Source organism: Oncorhynchus nerka, linkage group LG14, assembly GCF_034236695.1.
Source record: "Oncorhynchus nerka isolate Pitt River linkage group LG14, Oner_Uvic_2.0, whole genome shotgun sequence".
NCBI classification, from domain to species: domain Eukaryota; kingdom Metazoa; phylum Chordata; class Actinopteri; order Salmoniformes; family Salmonidae; genus Oncorhynchus; species Oncorhynchus nerka.
The window spans coordinates 96,655,011-96,671,417 of NC_088409.1; the positions used below are offsets into that span (position 1 = coordinate 96,655,011).

General features: G+C 50.9%; 1 protein-coding gene across 1 annotated transcript in view; it reads left to right on the plus strand.

The window, feature by feature from the left end:
- Nucleotides 1-16,407, plus strand: part of LOC115125974 (homeobox protein cut-like 1) — a 230,054-nt gene continuing 213,647 nt past the window's right edge. The window contains exon 1 of the mRNA XM_065000585.1: nucleotides 1-74. Within this exon, the coding sequence (XP_064856657.1) occupies nucleotides 12-74 (63 nt within the window). The 5' untranslated portion in view covers nucleotides 1-11. The remainder of the gene's footprint in view (nucleotides 75-16,407) is intronic.

The following is a 16,407-nucleotide window of genomic DNA, read 5'->3' on the forward strand; positions in this document are numbered from 1 at the left end:
TATGCCTCAAGATGGCGGCCAATGCGGGATCAATGTTTCAATATTGGAAGCGCTTTGATTTACAACAACTGCAGGTCAGTTTTTTTTTCTTCCCTCATTTGAGTTGCTTTGTACCATTTCAATATTTATTTTGCTAACATCGCTGCATTGGATATGTTTTAGTTTCGAAATGGCTTTTCTGTCGGTATTTCGATCCGCTCGTAGTGAGACAGACCTCTTCTCGTATTGATCAAAGTGGTTTTCTCGCTGATCGGAAATGGATCCTCTTTGTTCAATTCCCATCGATCGGCTGGCGCCCTGGTGACGGCGTGGGGGTCACGTCGTTACCGCATAAAACCACAATGCTGAGTTCCGGAACAGACCATAATTATCCCCCAGAAATACACACATGTCTCCATGTCAACTTTTTTTTGTGTTGTTGTTGTTGCATGAATTAGCCAGCCAGCTAACTGCTTGTTAGCTTGGTCTGTAGCTTGCGTTTGTTGGTCTTTGGAGAGAGAAATAAAACCCCATGAAGTGCGTCTATGATGCGATAACGCTGTGATCAGTGATGACCTCCCCGGCTGTCAGATCAGACACGTTTGAGTTTGACAGTAACTTTCTAGCCCAATGGATTTGAACACATTCGGTGCATTTTTAGTGATGAACAGCCATCACGACTAACACACAGAGAGACTGCTGCCTACATACAGACTTTAAATCATTGGCCACTTTAATAAATGGATCACTAGTCACTTTAATAATGCCACTTTAATCATGTTTACATATCTTGCATTACTCATCTCATATGTATATACTGTATTTTATACCATCTATTTCGTCTTGCATATGCCGCTCGGTCATCGCTCATCCATATATTTATATATTTTTATTCCATCCCTTTAGAGTTGTGTTAATTAGGTAGTTGTTGTGGAATTGTTAGATATTACTGCACTGTCGGGAACTAGAAGCACAAGCATTTCACTACACTGGCAATAACATCTGCTAACCATGTGTATGTGAACGATTTGATTTGATAGCAAAACAACGAGTTAGTTAGGTTAGTTAACAGCTAAAGATAGCATGTGTTGTTGTCGAATCCCAGAAGTGGTAGCATGAGTGGCAACAGCACAGCAGCTGGCTAACCCCTTTAAGCGCTCTTCTCATCTTGTATTATATTACACTTTTAACCAACACGAAAACATTTAGTGTAGGAAATTGTCTTTGTATGCCAGACAAGTGCCACATTTTGGCCTGCTAACTAGCAATCAACGTTATATTTGTGGCAAAACATTTCATTATTTTTAGTCCGGTAGGTTCTCAATTTGGCTGTAGGTGGAAATGTACCATTTTAGGAGGTGGGGAAAAAAACCGCCGATTTTATAGTAGAGGGGAAAAATGGTGAGACATATACTTATCACGTTCAATAAGGGTTGTAGTCTAAATGTGCTTGGTCATATGCGGACTAGGCTTCACTCATACCTTATAATCATGGCTCATCTTCATTTATCAAAATGTATTTGATCCTTTCTGATGTTGCCTGTGATTCATCTACAGATGAAATGATTTCAGTAATGTGCACCCTCCCTCCTTCCTCTTTGAAGTGGAGTGTCTACATTTTGTCTAGGATCTTTTTTTCTTCTTCATACATTGACTGCCAGTGCACTGCACTGCACAGCCAGGACATGAAATATGCATCCCATAAGTTTGTGATAAGGCCCTGGGTAATTATGGCAAAGGCCCATCAGAAGCTGTTAGTCAGGACAGTGAATCTGGGTGCGGAGCAGAGACCAGTAGACTTATCTGGAGGATATGAACCAGCCTGTCTGGAGGTTAGAACCAGATGGAGCTGTGTTCTCTCAGAACATTCACTGGCTATTATTGATGACATCTTATTTACTGGCCCTCCCACTGTGCTGCCTGCTCCCACTGTGCTGCCTGCTCCCACTGTGCTGCCTTCTCCCACTGTGCTGCCTTCTCCCACTGTGCTGCCTGCTCCCACTGTGCTGCCTTCTCCCACTGTGCTGCCTTCTCCCACTGTGCTGCCTGCTCCCACTGTGCTGCCTGCTCCCACTGTGCTGCCTGCTCCCACTGTGCTGCCTGCTCCCACTGTGCTGCCTGCTCCCACTGTGCTACCTTCTCCCACTGTGCTGCCTGCTCCCACTGTGCTGCCTGCTCCCACTGTGCTGCCTGCTCCCACTGTGCTGCCTTCTCCCACTGTGCTGCCTGCTCCCACTGTGCTGCCTGCTCCCACTGTGCTGCCTGCTCCCACTGTGCTGCCTGCTCCCACTGTGCTGCCTACCAAGAAGAATCTCTGATCAACACGGCCTGTCTGTCTGTCTGGAGGTTAGAACCAGCCAGAGCTGTGTGTTCTCAGAACAGTCCGTCCGTCTGTCTGTCTGTCTGGAGGTTAGAACCAGCCAGAGCTGTGTGTTCTCAGAACAGTCCGTCCGTCTGTCTGTCTGTCTGGAGGTTAGAACCAGCCAGAGCTGTGTGTTCTCAGAACAGTCCGTCCGTCTGTCTGTCTGTCTGGAGGTTAGAACCAGCCAGAGCTGTGTGTTCTCAGAACAGTCCGTTTGTCTGTCTGTCTGGAGGTTAGAACCAGCCAGAGCTGTGTGTTCTCAGAACAGGCCGTCTGTCTGTCTGTACTCAGGCTTGCAAACTTTGTAGCTGCCTCCCTCTCTGACCAGAAGCTGGTGCTTATAGTGGTGGATTCTGCCAGAGGCGTCATGCCCATAGGGGGCACATGGGCACCTGACCCCCTCAGATTTGTCCTGTTTAATAATCTTATTACTATTAGATGCCTAGCAATTTTCTGAAGTTGGCTTTAGCTAGCCTAGTTAGGTTCCCAACTCCCACTAGCTCCCAAGAAGCCATTTCAGGCTATTCATCAAGTTATAGCAGCCATCCTTTCTAAGCATCTTAAGTGGCAGACTTTAGGTTGGTAGACTACAAAAACAAGCAATAACTAAATGTTCTGAACAGGACTCGTTTTCCTTTTAAGTCTTTTACCCAGGTTTTTAGCAGAGATTCATAGAATCATATTTAATTTCTTTAAGAAGAAAAATAGATCCACCCGTCAGGAGAATAGACGTCTGAAGAAGTGCCCTTTCAAATGTCATAAAAATAGACCTATTTTGACATTGCATAATGATTATGCCTCTAGATTGCAGGGAAAAGCTTTTTCGTGTTTTAATTTTTTAAATACAACATTTTCCAACTTACAGACTCTCCTGTATGCTGCGGCATTACATTAGGTGTGTGTTTTGTCATAAATTCTGTAACAGCAACACAACCGAACAGACATCAATAGTTGATGCGTTTGTCCAGGGCTTAAATAGCAGCCTGCCTGTTCATAGCCATTAAACCCCCATTTTATCTGTGACTCTTGTATTCCCTCAATGAGAAACAGCTACTGGACAAAGAGAGCTTTGAGCTGTTAGTTAGTCTCTCTGGCTCCCCAGGTTAGGGTTAGAGAGAGCTGTTAGTTAGTCTCTCTGGCTCCCCAGGTTAGGGTTAGAGAGAGCTGTTAGTTAGTCTCTCTGGCTCCCCAGGTTAGGGTTAGAGAGAGCTGTTAGTTAGTCTCTCCGGCTACCCAGGTTAGGGTTAGAGAGAGCTTTGAGCTGTTAGTCTCTCTGGCTCCCCAGGTTAGGGTTAGAGAGAGCTGTTAGTTAGTCTCTCTGGGTCCCCAGGTTAGGGTTAGAGAGAGCTGTTAGTTAGTCTCTCTGGCTCCCCAGGTTAGGGTTAGAGAGAGCTGTTAGTTAGTCTCTCTGGCTCCCCAGGTTAGGGTTAGAGAGAGCTGTAAGTCTCTCCGGCTCCCCAGGTTAGGGTTAGAGAGAGCTGTTAGTTAGTCTCTCCGGCTCCCCAGGTTAGGGTTAGAGAGAGCTTAGAGCTGTTAGTCTCTCTGGCTCCCCAGGTTAGGGTTAGAGAGAGCTGTTAGTTAGTCTCTCCGGCTCCCCAGGTTAGGGTTAGAGAGAGCTGTTAATCTCTCTGGCTCCCCAGGTTAGGGTTAGAGAGAGCTGTTAGTCTCTCTGGCTCCCCAGGTTAGGGTTAGAGAGAGCTGTTAGTCTCTCTGGCTCCCCAGGTTAGGGTTAGAGAGAGCTGTTAGTCTCTCTGGCTCCCCAGGTTATGGTTAGAGAGAGCTGTTAGTCTCTCTGGCTCCCCAGGTTAGGGTTAGAGAGAGCTGTTAGTCTCTCTGGCTCCCCAGGTTAGGGTTAGAGAGAGCTGTTAGTCTCTCCGGCTCCCCAGGTTAGGGTTAGAGAGAGCTTTGAGCTGTTAGTCTCTCTGGCTCCCCAGGTTAGGGTTAGAGAGAGCTGTTAGTTAGTCTCTCTGGCTCCCCAGGTTAGGGTTAGAGAGAGCTGTTAGTTAGTCTCTCTGCCTCCCCAGGTTAGGGTTAGAGAGAGATGTTAGTCTCTCTGGCTCCCCAGGTTAGGGTTAGAGAGAGCTTTGAGCTGTTAGTCTCTCTGGCTCCCCAGGTTAGGGTTAGAGAGAGCTGTTAGTTAGTCTCTCTGGCTCCCCAGGTTAGGGTTAGAGAAAGCTGTTAGTTAGTCTCTCTGGCTCCCCAGGTTAAAGTTAGAGAGAGCTTTGAGCTGTTTGTCTCTCTGGCTCCCCAGGTTAGGGTTAGAGAGAGCTGTTAGTCTCTCTGGCTCCCCAGGTTAGGGTTAGAGAGAGCTGTTAGTCTCTCTGGCTCCCCAGGTTAGGGTTAGAGAGAGCTGTTAGTTAGTCTCTCCGGCTACCCAGGTTAGGGTTAGAGAGAGCTTTGAGCTGTTAGTCTCTCTGGCTCCCCAGGTTAGGGTTAGAGAGAGCTGTTAGTTAGTCTCTCTGGCTCCCCAGGTTAGGGTTAGAGAGAGCTGTTAGTTAGTCTCTCTGGCTCCCCAGGTTAGGGTTAGAGAGAGCTGTTAGTTAGTCTCTCTGGCTCCCCAGGTTAGGGTTAGAGAGAGCTGTTAGTTAGTCTCTCTGGCTCCCCAGGTTAGGGTTAGAGAGAGCTGTAAGTCTCTCCGGCTCCCCAGGTTAGGGTTAGAGAGAGCTTAGAGCTGTTAGTCTCTCTGGCTCCCCAGGTTAGGGTTAGAGAGAGCTGTTAATCTCTCTGGCTCCCCAGGTTAGGGTTAGAGAGAGCTGTTAGTCTCTCTGGCTCCCCAGGTTAGGGTTAGAGAGAGCTGTTAGTTAGTCTCTCCGGCTCCCCAGGTTAGGGTTAGAGAGAGCTGTTAATCTCTCTGGCTCCCCAGGTTAGGGTTAGAGAGAGCTGTTAGTCTCTCTGGCTCCCCAGGTTAGGGTTAGAGAGAGCTGTTAGTCTCTCTGGCTCCCCAGGTTAGGGTTAGAGAGAGCTGTTAGTCTCTCTGGCTCCCCAGGTTATGGTTAGAGAGAGCTGTTAGTCTCTCTGGCTCCCCAGGTTAGGGTTAGAGAGAGCTGTTAGTCTCTCTGGCTCCCCAGGTTAGGGTTAGAGAGAGCTGTTAGTCTCTCCGGCTCCCCAGGTTAGGGTTAGAGAGAGCTTTGAGCTGTTAGTCTCTCTGGCTCCCCAGGTTAGGGTTAGAGAGAGCTGTTAGTTAGTCTCTCTGGCTCCCCAGGTTAGGGTTAGAGAGAGCTGTTAGTTAGTCTCTCTGCCTCCCCAGGTTAGGGTTAGAGAGAGATGTTAGTCTCTCTGGCTCCCCAGGTTAGGGTTAGAGAGAGCTTTGAGCTGTTAGTCTCTCTGGCTCCCCAGGTTAGGGTTAGAGAGAGCTGTTAGTCTCTCTGGCTCCCCAGGTTAGGGTTAGAGAGAGCTGTTAGTCTCTCTGGCTCCCCAGGTTAGGGTTAGAGAGAGCTGTTAGTTAGTCTCTCCGGCTACCCAGGTTAGGGTTAGAGAGAGCTTTGAGCTGTTAGTCTCTCTGGCTCCCCAGGTTAGGGTTAGAGAGAGCTGTTAGTTAGTCTCTCTGGCTCCCCAGGTTAGGGTTAGAGAGAGCTGTTAGTTAGTCTCTCTGGCTCCCCAGGTTAGGGTTAGAGAGAGCTGTTAGTTAGTCTCTCTGGCTCCCCAGGTTAGGGTTAGAGAGAGCTGTTAGTTAGTCTCTCTGGCTCCCCAGGTTAGGGTTAGAGAGAGCTGTAAGTCTCTCCGGCTCCCCAGGTTAGGGTTAGAGAGAGCTTAGAGCTGTTAGTCTCTCTGGCTCCCCAGGTTAGGGTTAGAGAGAGCTGTTAGTCTCTCCGGCTCCCCAGGTTAGGGTTAGAGAGAGCTGTTAATCTCTCTGGCTCCCCAGGTTAGGGTTAGAGAGAGCTGTTAGTCTCTCTGGCTCCCCAGGTTAGGGTTAGAGAGAGCTGTTAGTCTCTCTGGCTCCCCAGGTTAGGGTTAGAGAGAGCTGTTAGTCTCTCTGGCTCCCCAGGTTATGGTTAGAGAGAGCTGTTAGTCTCTCTGGCTCCCCAGGTTAGGGTTAGAGAGAGCTGTTAGTCTCTCCGGCTCCCCAGGTTAGGGTTAGAGAGAGCTTTGAGCTGTTAGTCTCTCTGGCTCCCCAGGTTAGGGTTAGAGAGAGCTGTTAGTTAGTCTCTCTGGCTCCCCAGGTTAGGGTTAGAGAGAGCTGTTAGTTAGTCTCTCTGCCTCCCCAGGTTAGGGTTAGAGAGAGATGTTAGTCTCTCTGGCTCCCCAGGTTAGGGTTAGAGAGAGCTTTGAGCTGTTAGTCTCTCTGGCTCCCCAGGTTAGGGTTAGAGAGAGCTGTTAGTTAGTCTCTCTGGCTCCCCAGGTTAGGGTTAGAGAAAGCTGTTAGTTAGTCTCTCTGGCTCCCCAGGTTAAAGTTAGAGAGAGCTTTGAGCTGTTTGTCTCTCTGGCTCCCCAGGTTAGGGTTAGAGAGCTGTTAGTCTCTCTGGCTCCCCAGGTTAGGGTTAGAGAGAGCTGTTAGTCTCTCTGGCTCCCCAGGTTAGGGTTAGAGAGAGCTGTTAGTTAGTCTCTCCGGCTACCCAGGTTAGGGTTAGAGAGCTTTGAGCTGTTAGTCTCTCTGGCTCCCCAGGTTAGGGTTAGAGAGAGCTGTTAGTTAGTCTCTCTGGCTCCCCAGGTTAGGGTTAGAGAGAGCTGTTAGTTAGTCTCTCTGGCTCCCCAGGTTAGGGTTAGAGAGAGCTGTTAGTTAGTCTCTCTGGCTCCCCAGGTTAGGGTTAGAGAGAGCTGTTAGTTAGTCTCTCTGGCTCCCCAGGTTAGGGTTAGAGAGAGCTGTAAGTCTCTCCGGCTCCCCAGGTTAGGGTTAGAGAGAGCTTAGAGCTGTTAGTCTCTCTGGCTCCCCAGGTTAGGGTTAGAGAGAGCTGTTAGTTAGTCTCTCCGGCTCCCCAGGTTAGGGTTAGAGAGAGCTGTTAATCTCTCTGGCTCCCCAGGTTAGGGTTAGAGAGAGCTGTTAGTCTCTCTGGCTCCCCAGGTTAGGGTTAGAGAGAGCTGTTAGTTAGTCTCTCCGGCTCCCCAGGTTAGGGTTAGAGAGAGCTGTTAATCTCTCTGGCTCCCCAGGTTAGGGTTAGAGAGAGCTGTTAGTCTCTCTGGCTCCCCAGGTTATGGTTAGAGAGAGCTGTTAGTCTCTCTGGCTCCCCAGGTTAGGGTTAGAGAGAGCTGTTAGTCTCTCTGGCTCCCCAGGTTAGGGTTAGAGAGAGCTGTTAGTCTCTCCGGCTCCCCAGGTTAGGGTTAGAGAGAGCTGTTAGTCTCTCTGGCTCCCCAGGTTAGGGTTAGAGAGAGCTGTTAGTCTCTCTGGCTCCCCAGGTTAGGGTTAGAGAGAGCTGTTAGTTAGTCTCTCTGCCTCCCCAGGTTAGGGTTAGAGAGAGATGTTAGTCTCTCTGGCTCCCCAGGTTAGGGTTAGAGAGAGCTTTGAGCTGTTAGTCTCTCTGGCTCCCCAGGTTAGGGTTAGAGAGAGCTGTTAGTTAGTCTCTCTGGCTCCCCAGGTTAGGGTTAGAGAAAGCTGTTAGTTAGTCTCTCTGGCTCCCCAGGTTAAAGTTAGAGAGAGCTTTGAGCTGTTTGTCTCTCTGGCTCCCCAGGTTAGGGTTAGAGAGAGCTGTTAGTCTCTCTGGCTCCCCAGGTTAGGGTTAGAGAGAGCTGTTAGTCTCTCTGGCTCCCCAGGTTAGGGTTAGAGAGAGCTGTTAGTTAGTCTCTCCGGCTACCCAGGTTAGGGTTAGAGAGAGCTTTGAGCTGTTAGTCTCTCTGGCTCCCCAGGTTAGGGTTAGAGAGAGCTGTTAGTTAGTCTCTCTGGCTCCCCAGGTTAGGGTTAGAGAGAGCTGTTAGTTAGTCTCTCTGGCTCCCCAGGTTAGGGTTAGAGAGAGCTGTTAGTTAGTCTCTCTGGCTCCCCAGGTTAGGGTTAGAGAGAGCTGTTAGTTAGTCTCTCTGGCTCCCCAGGTTAGGGTTAGAGAGAGCTGTAAGTCTCTCCGGCTCCCCAGGTTAGGGTTAGAGAGAGCTTAGAGCTGTTAGTCTCTCTGGCTCCCCAGGTTAGGGTTAGAGAGAGCTGTTAGTCTCTCCGGCTCCCCAGGTTAGGGTTAGAGAGAGCTGTTAATCTCTCTGGCTCCCCAGGTTAGGGTTAGAGAGAGCTGTTAGTCTCTCTGGCTCCCCAGGTTAGGGTTAGAGAGAGCTGTTAGTCTCTCTGGCTCCCCAGGTTATGGTTAGAGAGAGCTGTTAGTCTCTCTGGCTCCCCAGGTTAGGGTTAGAGAGAGCTGTTAGTCTCTCTGGCTCCCCAGGTTAGGGTTAGAGAGAGCTGTTAGTCTCTCCGGCTCCCCAGGTTAGGGTTAGAGAGAGCTTTGAGCTGTTAGTCTCTCTGGCTCCCCAGGTTAGGGTTAGAGAGAGCTGTTAGTTAGTCTCTCTGGCTCCCCAGGTTAGGGTTAGAGAGAGCTGTTAGTTAGTCTCTCTGCCTCCCCAGGTTAGGGTTAGAGAGAGATGTTAGTCTCTCTGGCTCCCCAGGTTAGGGTTAGAGAGAGCTTTGAGCTGTTAGTCTCTCTGGCTCCCCAGGTTAGGGTTAGAGAGAGCTGTTAGTGAGTCTCTCTGGCTCCCCAGGTTAGGGTTAGAGAGAGCTGTTAGTTAGTCTCTCTGGCTCCCCAGGTTAGGGTTAGAGAGAGCTGTTAGTTAGTCTCTCTGGCTCCCCAGGTTAGGGTTAGAGAAAGCTGTAAGTCTCTCCGGCTCCCCAGGTTAGGGTTAGAGAGAGCTGTAAGTCTCTCCGGCTCCCCAGGTTAGGGTTAGAGAGAGCTGTTAGTTAGTCTCTCCGGCTCCCCAGGTTAGGGTTAGAGAGAGCTTAGAGCTGTTAGTCTCTCTGGCTCCCCAGGTTAGGGTTAGAGAGAGCTGTTAGTTAGTCTCTCCGGCTCCCCAGGTTAGGGTTAGAGAGAGCTGTTAGTCTCTCTGGCTCCCCAGGTTAGGGTTAGAGAGAGCTGTTAGTCTCTCTGGCTCCCCAGGTTAGGGTTAGAGAGAGCTGTTAGTCTCTCTGGCTCCCCAGGTTAGGGTTAGAGAGAGCTGTTAGTCTCTCCGGCTCCCCAGGTTAGGGTTAGAGAGAGCTTTGAGCTGTTAGTCTCTCTGGCTCCCCAGGTTAGGGTTAGAGAGAGCTGTTAGTTAGTCTCTCTGCCTCCCCAGGTTAGGGTTAGAGAGAGCTTTGAGCTGTTAGTCTCTCTGGCTCCCCAGGTTAGGGTTAGAGAGAGCTGTTAGTTAGTCTCTCTGGCTCCCCAGGTTAGGGTTAGAGAGAGCTGTTAGTTAGTCTCTCTGCCTCCCCAGGTTAGGGTTAGAGAGAGATGTTAGTCTCTCTGGCTCCCCAGGTTAGGGTTAGAGAGAGCTGTTAGTCTCTCTGGCTCCCCAGGTTAAAGTTAGAGAGAGCTTTGAGCTGTTTGTCTCTCTGGCTCCCCAGGTTAGGGTTAGAGAGAGCTGTTAGTCTCTCTGGCTCCCCAGGTTAGGGTTAGAGAGAGCTGTTAGTCTCTCTGGCTCCCCAGGTTAGGGTTAGAGAGAGCTGTTAGTCTCTCTGGCTCCCCAGGTTAGGGTTAGAGAGAGCTGTTAGTCTCTCCGGCTCCCCAGGTTAGGGTTAGAGAGAGCTTTGAGCTGTTAGTCTCTCTGGCTCCCCAGGTTAGGGTTAGAGAGAGCTGTTAGTTAGTCTCTCTGGCTCCCCAGGTTAGGGTTAGAGAGAGCTGTTAGTTAGTCTCTCTGCCTCCCCAGGTTAGGGTTAGAGAGAGCTGTTAGTCTCTCTGGCTCCCCAGGTTAAAGTTAGAGAGAGCTTTGAGCTGTTTGTCTCTCTGGCTCCCCAGGTTAGGGTTAGAGAGAGCTGTTAGTTAGTCTCTCTGGCTCCCCAGGTTAGGGTTAGAGAGAGCTGTTAGTCTCTCTGGCTCCCCAGGTTAAAGTTAGAGAGAGCTTTGAGCTGTTTGTCTCTCTGGCTCCCCAGGTTAGGGTTAGAGAGAGCTGTTAGTCTCTCTGGCTCCCCAGGTTAGGGTTAGAGAGAGCTGTTAGTCTCTCTGGCTCCCCAGGTTAGGGTTAGAGAGAGCTGTTAGTCTCTCCGGCTCTCCAGGTTAGGTTTAGAGAGAGCTTTGAGCTGTTAGTCTCTCTGGCTCCCCAGGTTAGGGTTAGAGAGAGCTGTTAGTTAGTCTCTGGCTCCCCAGGTTAGGGTTAGAGAGAGCTTTGAGCTGTTAGTCTCTCTGGCTCCCCAGGTTAGGGTTAGAGAGAGCTGTTAGTCTCTCTGGCTCCCCAGGTTAAAGTTAGAGAGAGCTTTGAGCTGTTTGTCTCTCTGGCTCCCCAGGTTAGGGTTAGAGAGAGCTGTTAGTCTCTCTGGCTCCCCAGGTTAGGGTTAGAGAGAGCTGTTAGTCTCTCTGGCTCCCCAGGTTAGGGTTAGAGAGAGCTGTTAGTCTCTCTGGCTCCCCAGGTTAGGGTTAGAGAGAGCTGTTAGTCTCTCTGGCTCCCCAGGTTAGGGTTAGAGAGAGCTGTTAGTCTCTCCGGCTCCCCAGGTTAGGGTTAGAGAGAGCTGTTAGTCTCTCTGGCTCCCCAGGTTAGGGTTAGAGAGAGCTTTGAGCTGTAAGTCTCTCTGGCTCCCCAGGTTAGGGTTAGAGAGAGCTTTTAGTCTCTCCGGCTGCCCAGGTTAGGGTTAGAGAGAGCTTTGAGCTGTAAGTCTCTCTGGCTCCCCAGGTTAGGGTTAGAGAGAGCTGTTTGTCTCTCTGGCTCCCCAGGTTAGGGTTAGAGAGAGCTGTTAGTTAGTCTCTCTGGCTCCCCAGGTTAGGGTTAGAGAGAGCTGGCAGTTAGTCTCTCTGGCTCCCCAGGTTAGGGTTAGAGAGAGCTGTAAGTCTCTCCGGCTCCCCAGGTTAGGGTTAGAGAGAGCTGTAAGTCTCTCCGGCTCCCCAGGTTAGGGTTAGAGAGAGCTGTTAGTTAGTCTCTCCGGCTCCCCAGGTTAGGGTTAGAGAGAGCTTAGAGCTGTTAGTCTCTCTGGCTCCCCAGGTTAGGGTTAGAGAGAGCTGTTAGTTAGTCTCTCCGGCTCCCCAGGTTAGGGTTAGAGAGAGCTGTTAGTCTCTCTGGCTCCCCAGGTTAGGGTTAGAGAGAGCTGTTAGTCTCTCTGGCTCCCCAGGTTAGGGTTAGAGAGAGCTGTTAGTCTCTCTGGCTCCCCAGGTTAGGGTTAGAGAGAGCTGTTAGTCTCTCTGGCTCCCCAGGTTAGGGTTAGAGAGAGCTGTTAGTCTCTCTGGCTCCCCAGGTTAGGGTTAGAGAGAGCTGTTAGTCTCTCCGGCTCCCCAGGTTAGGGTTAGAGAGAGCTTTGAGCTGTTAGTCTCTCTGGCTCCCCAGGTTAGGGTTAGAGAGAGCTGTTAGTTAGTCTCTCTGGCTCCCCAGGTTAGGGTTAGAGAGAGCTGTTAGTCTCTCCGGCTCCCCAGGTTAAAGTTAGAGAGAGCTTTGAGCTGTTTGTCTCTCTGGCTCCCCAGGTTAGGGTTAGAGAGAGCTGTTAGTCTCTCTGGCTCCCCAGGTTAGGGTTAGAGAGAGCTGTTAGTCTCTCTGGCTCCCCAGGTTAGGGTTAGAGAGAGATGTTAGTCTCTCTGGCTCCCCAGGTTAGGGTTAGAGAGAGCTGTTAGTCTCTCTGGCTCCCCAGGTTAGGGTTAGAGAGAGCTGTTAGTCTCTCCGGCTCCCCAGGTTAGGTTTAGAGAGAGCTTTGAGCTGTTAGTCTCTCTGGCTCCCCAGGTTAGGGTTAGAGAGAGCTGTTAGTTAGTCTCTGGCTCCCCAGGTTAGGGTTAGAGAGAGCTTTGAGCTGTTAGTCTCTCTGGCTCCCCAGGTTAGGGTTAGAGAGAGCTGTTAGTCTCTCTGGCTCCCCAGGTTAAAGTTAGAGAGAGCTTTGAGCTGTTTGTCTCTCTGGCTCCCCAGGTTAGGGTTAGAGAGAGCTTTGAGCTGTTAGTCTCTCTGGCTCCCCAGGTTAGGGTTAGAGAGAGCTGTTAGTCTCTCTGGCTCCCCAGGTTAAAGTTAGAGAGAGCTTTGAGCTGTTTGTCTCTCTGGCTCCCCAGGTTAGGGTTAGAGAGAGCTGTTAGTCTCTCTGGCTCCCCAGGTTAGGGTTAGAGAGAGCTGTTAGTCTCTCTGGCTCCCCAGGTTAGGGTTAGAGAGAGCTGTTAGTCTCTCTGGCTCCCCAGGTTAGGGTTAGAGAGAGCTGTTAGTCTCTCTGGCTCCCCAGGTTAGGGTTAGAGAGAGCTGTTAGTCTCTCCGGCTCCCCGGGTTAGGGTTAGAGAGAGCTGTTAGTTAGTCTCTCTGGCTCCCCAGGTTAGGGTTAGAGAGAGCTGTAAGTCTCTCCGGCTCCCCAGGTTAGGGTTAGAGAGAGCTTAGAGCTGTTAGTCTCTCTGGCTCCCCAGGTTAGGGTTAGAGAGAGCTGTTAGTCTCTCCGGCTCCCCAGGTTAGGGTTAGAGAGAGCTGTTAGTCTCTCTGGCTCCCCAGGTTAGGGTTAGAGAGGCTGTTAGTCTCTCTGGCTCCCCAGGTTAGGGTTAGAGAGAGCTGTTAGTCTCTCTGGCTCCCCAGGTTAGGGTTAGAGAGAGCTGTTAGTCTCTCCGGCTCCCCAGGTTAGGGTTAGAGAGCTTTGAGCTGTTAGTCTCTCTGGCTCCCCAGGTTAGGGTTAGAGAGAGCTGTTAGTTAGTCTCTCTGGCTCCCCAGGTTAGGGTTAGAGAGAGCTGTTAGTTAGTCTCTCTGCCTCCCCAGGTTAGGGTTAGAGAGAGATGTTAGTCTCTCTGGCTCCCCAGGTTAAAGTTAGAGAGAGCTTTGAGCTGTTTGTCTCTCTGGCTCCCAGGTTAGGGTTAGAGAGAGCTGTTAGTTAGTCTCTCTGGCTCCCCAGGTTAGGGTTAGAGAGAGCTGTTAGTCTCTCTGGCTCCCAGGTTAAAGTTAGAGAGAGCTTTGAGCTGTTTGTCTCTCTGGCTCCCCAGGTTAGGGTTAGAGAGAGCTGTTAGTCTCTCTGGCTCCCCAGGTTAGGGTTAGAGAGAGCTGTTAGTCTCTCTGGCTCCCCAGGTTAGGGTTAGAGAGAGCTGTTAGTCTCTCTGGCTCCCCAGGTTAGGGTTAGAGAGAGCTGTTAGTCTCTCTGGCTCCCCAGGTTAGGGTTAGAGAGAGCTGTTAGTCTCTCTGGCTCCCCAGGTTAGGGTTAGAGAGAGCTGTTAGTCTCTCCGGCTCCCCAGGTTAGGGTTAGAGAGAGCTTTGAGCTGTTAGTCTCTCTGGCTCCCCAGGTTAGGGTTAGAGAGAGCTGTTAGTTAGTCTCTCTGGCTCCCCAGGTTAGGGTTAGAGAGAGCTGTTAGTTAGTCTCTCTGCCTCCCCAGGTTAGGGTTAGAGAGAGATGTTAGTCTCTCTGGCTCCCCAGGTTAAAGTTAGAGAGAGCTTTGAGCTGTTTGTCTCTCTGGCTCCCCAGGTTAGGGTTAGAGAGAGCTGTTAGTCTCTCTGGCTCCCCAGGTTAGGGTTAGAGAGAGCTGTTAGTCTCTCTGGCTCCCCAGGTTAGGGTTAGAGAGAGCTGTTAGTCTCTCTGGCTCCCCAGGTTAGGGTTAGAGAGCTGTTAGTCTCTCTGGCTCCCCAGGTTAGGGTTAGAGAGAGCTGTTAGTCTCTCCGGCTCCCCAGGTTAGGTTTAGAGAGAGCTTTGAGCTGTTAGTCTCTCTGGCTCCCCAGGTTAGGGTTAGAGAGAGCTGTTAGTTAGTCTCTGGCTCCCAGGTTAGGGTTAGAGAGAGCTTTGAGCTGTTAGTCTCTCTGGCTCCCCAGGTTAGGGTTAGAGAGCTTTGAGCTGTTTGTCTCTCTGGCTCCCAGGTTAAAGTTAGAGAGCTTTGAGCTGTTTGTCTCTCTGGCTCCCCAGGTTAGGGTTAGAGAGAGCTGTTAGTCTCTCTGGCTCCCCAGGTTAGGGTTAGAGAGAGCTGTTAGTCTCTCTGGCTCCCCAGGTTAGGGTTAGAGAGAGCTGTTAGTCTCTCTGGCTCCCCAGGTTAGGGTTAGAGAGAGCTGTTAGTCTCTCTGGCTCCCCAGGTTAGGGTAGAGAGAGCTGTTAGTCTCTCTGGCTCCCCAGGTTAGGGTTAGAGAGAGCTGTTAGTCTCTCTGGCTCCCCAGGTTAGGGTTAGAGAGAGCTGTTAGTCTCTCTGGCTCCCCAGGTTAGGGTTAGAGAGAGCTGTTAGTCTCTCTGGCTCCCCAGGTTAGGGTTAGAGCTGTTAGTCTCTCTGGCTCCCCAGGTTAAAGTTAGAGAGAGCTTTGAGCTGTTTGTCTCTCTGGCTCCCCAGGTTAGGGTTAGAGAGAGCTGTTAGTCTCTCTGGCTCCCCAGGTTAGGGTTAGAGAGAGCTGTTAGTCTCTCTGGCTCCCCAGGTTAGGGTTAGAGAGAGCTGTTAGTCTCTCTGGCTCCCCAGGTTAGGGTTAGAGAGAGCTGTTAGTCTCTCTGGCTCCCCAGGTTAGGGTTAGAGAGAGCTGTTAGTCTCTCCGGCTCCCCGGGTTAGGGTTAGAGAGAGCTGTTAGTTAGTCTCTCTGGCTCCCCAGGTTAGGGTTAGAGAGAGCTGTAAGTCTCTCCGGCTCCCCAGGTTAGGGTTAGAGAGAGCTTAGAGCTGTTAGTCTCTCTGGCTCCCCAGGTTAGGGTTAGAGAGAGCTGTTAGTCTCTCCGGCTCCCCAGGTTAGGGTTAGAGAGAGCTGTTAGTCTCTCTGGCTCCCCAGGTTAGGGTTAGAGAGAGCTGTTAGTCTCTCTGGCTCCCCAGGTTAGGGTTAGAGAGAGCTGTTAGTCTCTCTGGCTCCCCAGGTTAGGGTTAGAGAGAGCTGTTAGTCTCTCCGGCTCCCCAGGTTAGGGTTAGAGAGAGCTTTGAGCTGTTAGTCTCTCTGGCTCCCCAGGTTAGGGTTAGAGAGAGCTGTTAGTTAGTCTCTCTGGCTCCCCAGGTTAGGGTTAGAGAGAGCTGTTAGTTAGTCTCTCTGCCTCCCCAGGTTAGGGTTAGAGAGAGATGTTAGTCTCTCTGGCTCCCCAGGTTAAAGTTAGAGAGAGCTTTGAGCTGTTTGTCTCTCTGGCTCCCCAGGTTAGGGTTAGAGAGAGCTGTTAGTTAGTCTCTCTGGCTCCCCAGGTTAGGGTTAGAGAGAGCTGTTAGTCTCTCTGGCTCCCCAGGTTAAAGTTAGAGAGAGCTTTGAGCTGTTTGTCTCTCTGGCTCCCCAGGTTAGGGTTAGAGAGAGCTGTTAGTCTCTCTGGCTCCCCAGGTTAGGGTTAGAGAGAGCTGTTAGTCTCTCTGGCTCCCCAGGTTAGGGTTAGAGAGAGCTGTTAGTCTCTCTGGCTCCCCAGGTTAGGGTTAGAGAGAGCTGTTAGTCTCTCTGGCTCCCCAGGTTAGGGTTAGAGAGAGCTGTTAGTCTCTCCGGCTCCCCAGGTTAGGGTTAGAGAGAGCTTTGAGCTGTTAGTCTCTCTGGCTCCCCAGGTTAGGGTTAGAGAGAGCTGTTAGTTAGTCTCTCTGGCTCCCCAGGTTAGGGTTAGAGAGAGCTGTTAGTTAGTCTCTCTGCCTCCCCAGGTTAGGGTTAGAGAGAGATGTTAGTCTCTCTGGCTCCCCAGGTTAAAGTTAGAGAGAGCTTTGAGCTGTTTGTCTCTCTGGCTCCCCAGGTTAGGGTTAGAGAGAGCTGTTAGTCTCTCTGGCTCCCAGGTTAGGGTTAGAGAGAGCTGTTAGTCTCTCTGGCTCCCCAGGTTAGGGTTAGAGAGAGCTGTTAGTCTCTCTGGCTCCCCAGGTTAGGGTTAGAGAGAGCTGTTAGTCTCTCTGGCTCCCCAGGTTAGGGTTAGAGAGAGCTGTTAGTCTCTCCGGCTCCCCAGGTTAGGTTTAGAGAGAGCTTTGAGCTGTTAGTCTCTCTGGCTCCCCAGGTTAGGGTTAGAGAGCTGTTAGTTAGTCTCTGGCTCCCCAGGTTAGGGTTAGAGAGAGCTTTGAGCTGTTAGTCTCTCTGGCTCCCCAGGTTAGGGTTAGAGAGAGCTGTTAGTCTCTCTGGCTCCCCAGGTTAAAGTTAGAGAGCTTTGAGCTGTTTGTCTCTCTGGCTCCCCAGGTTAGGGTTAGAGAGAGCTGTTAGTCTCTCTGGCT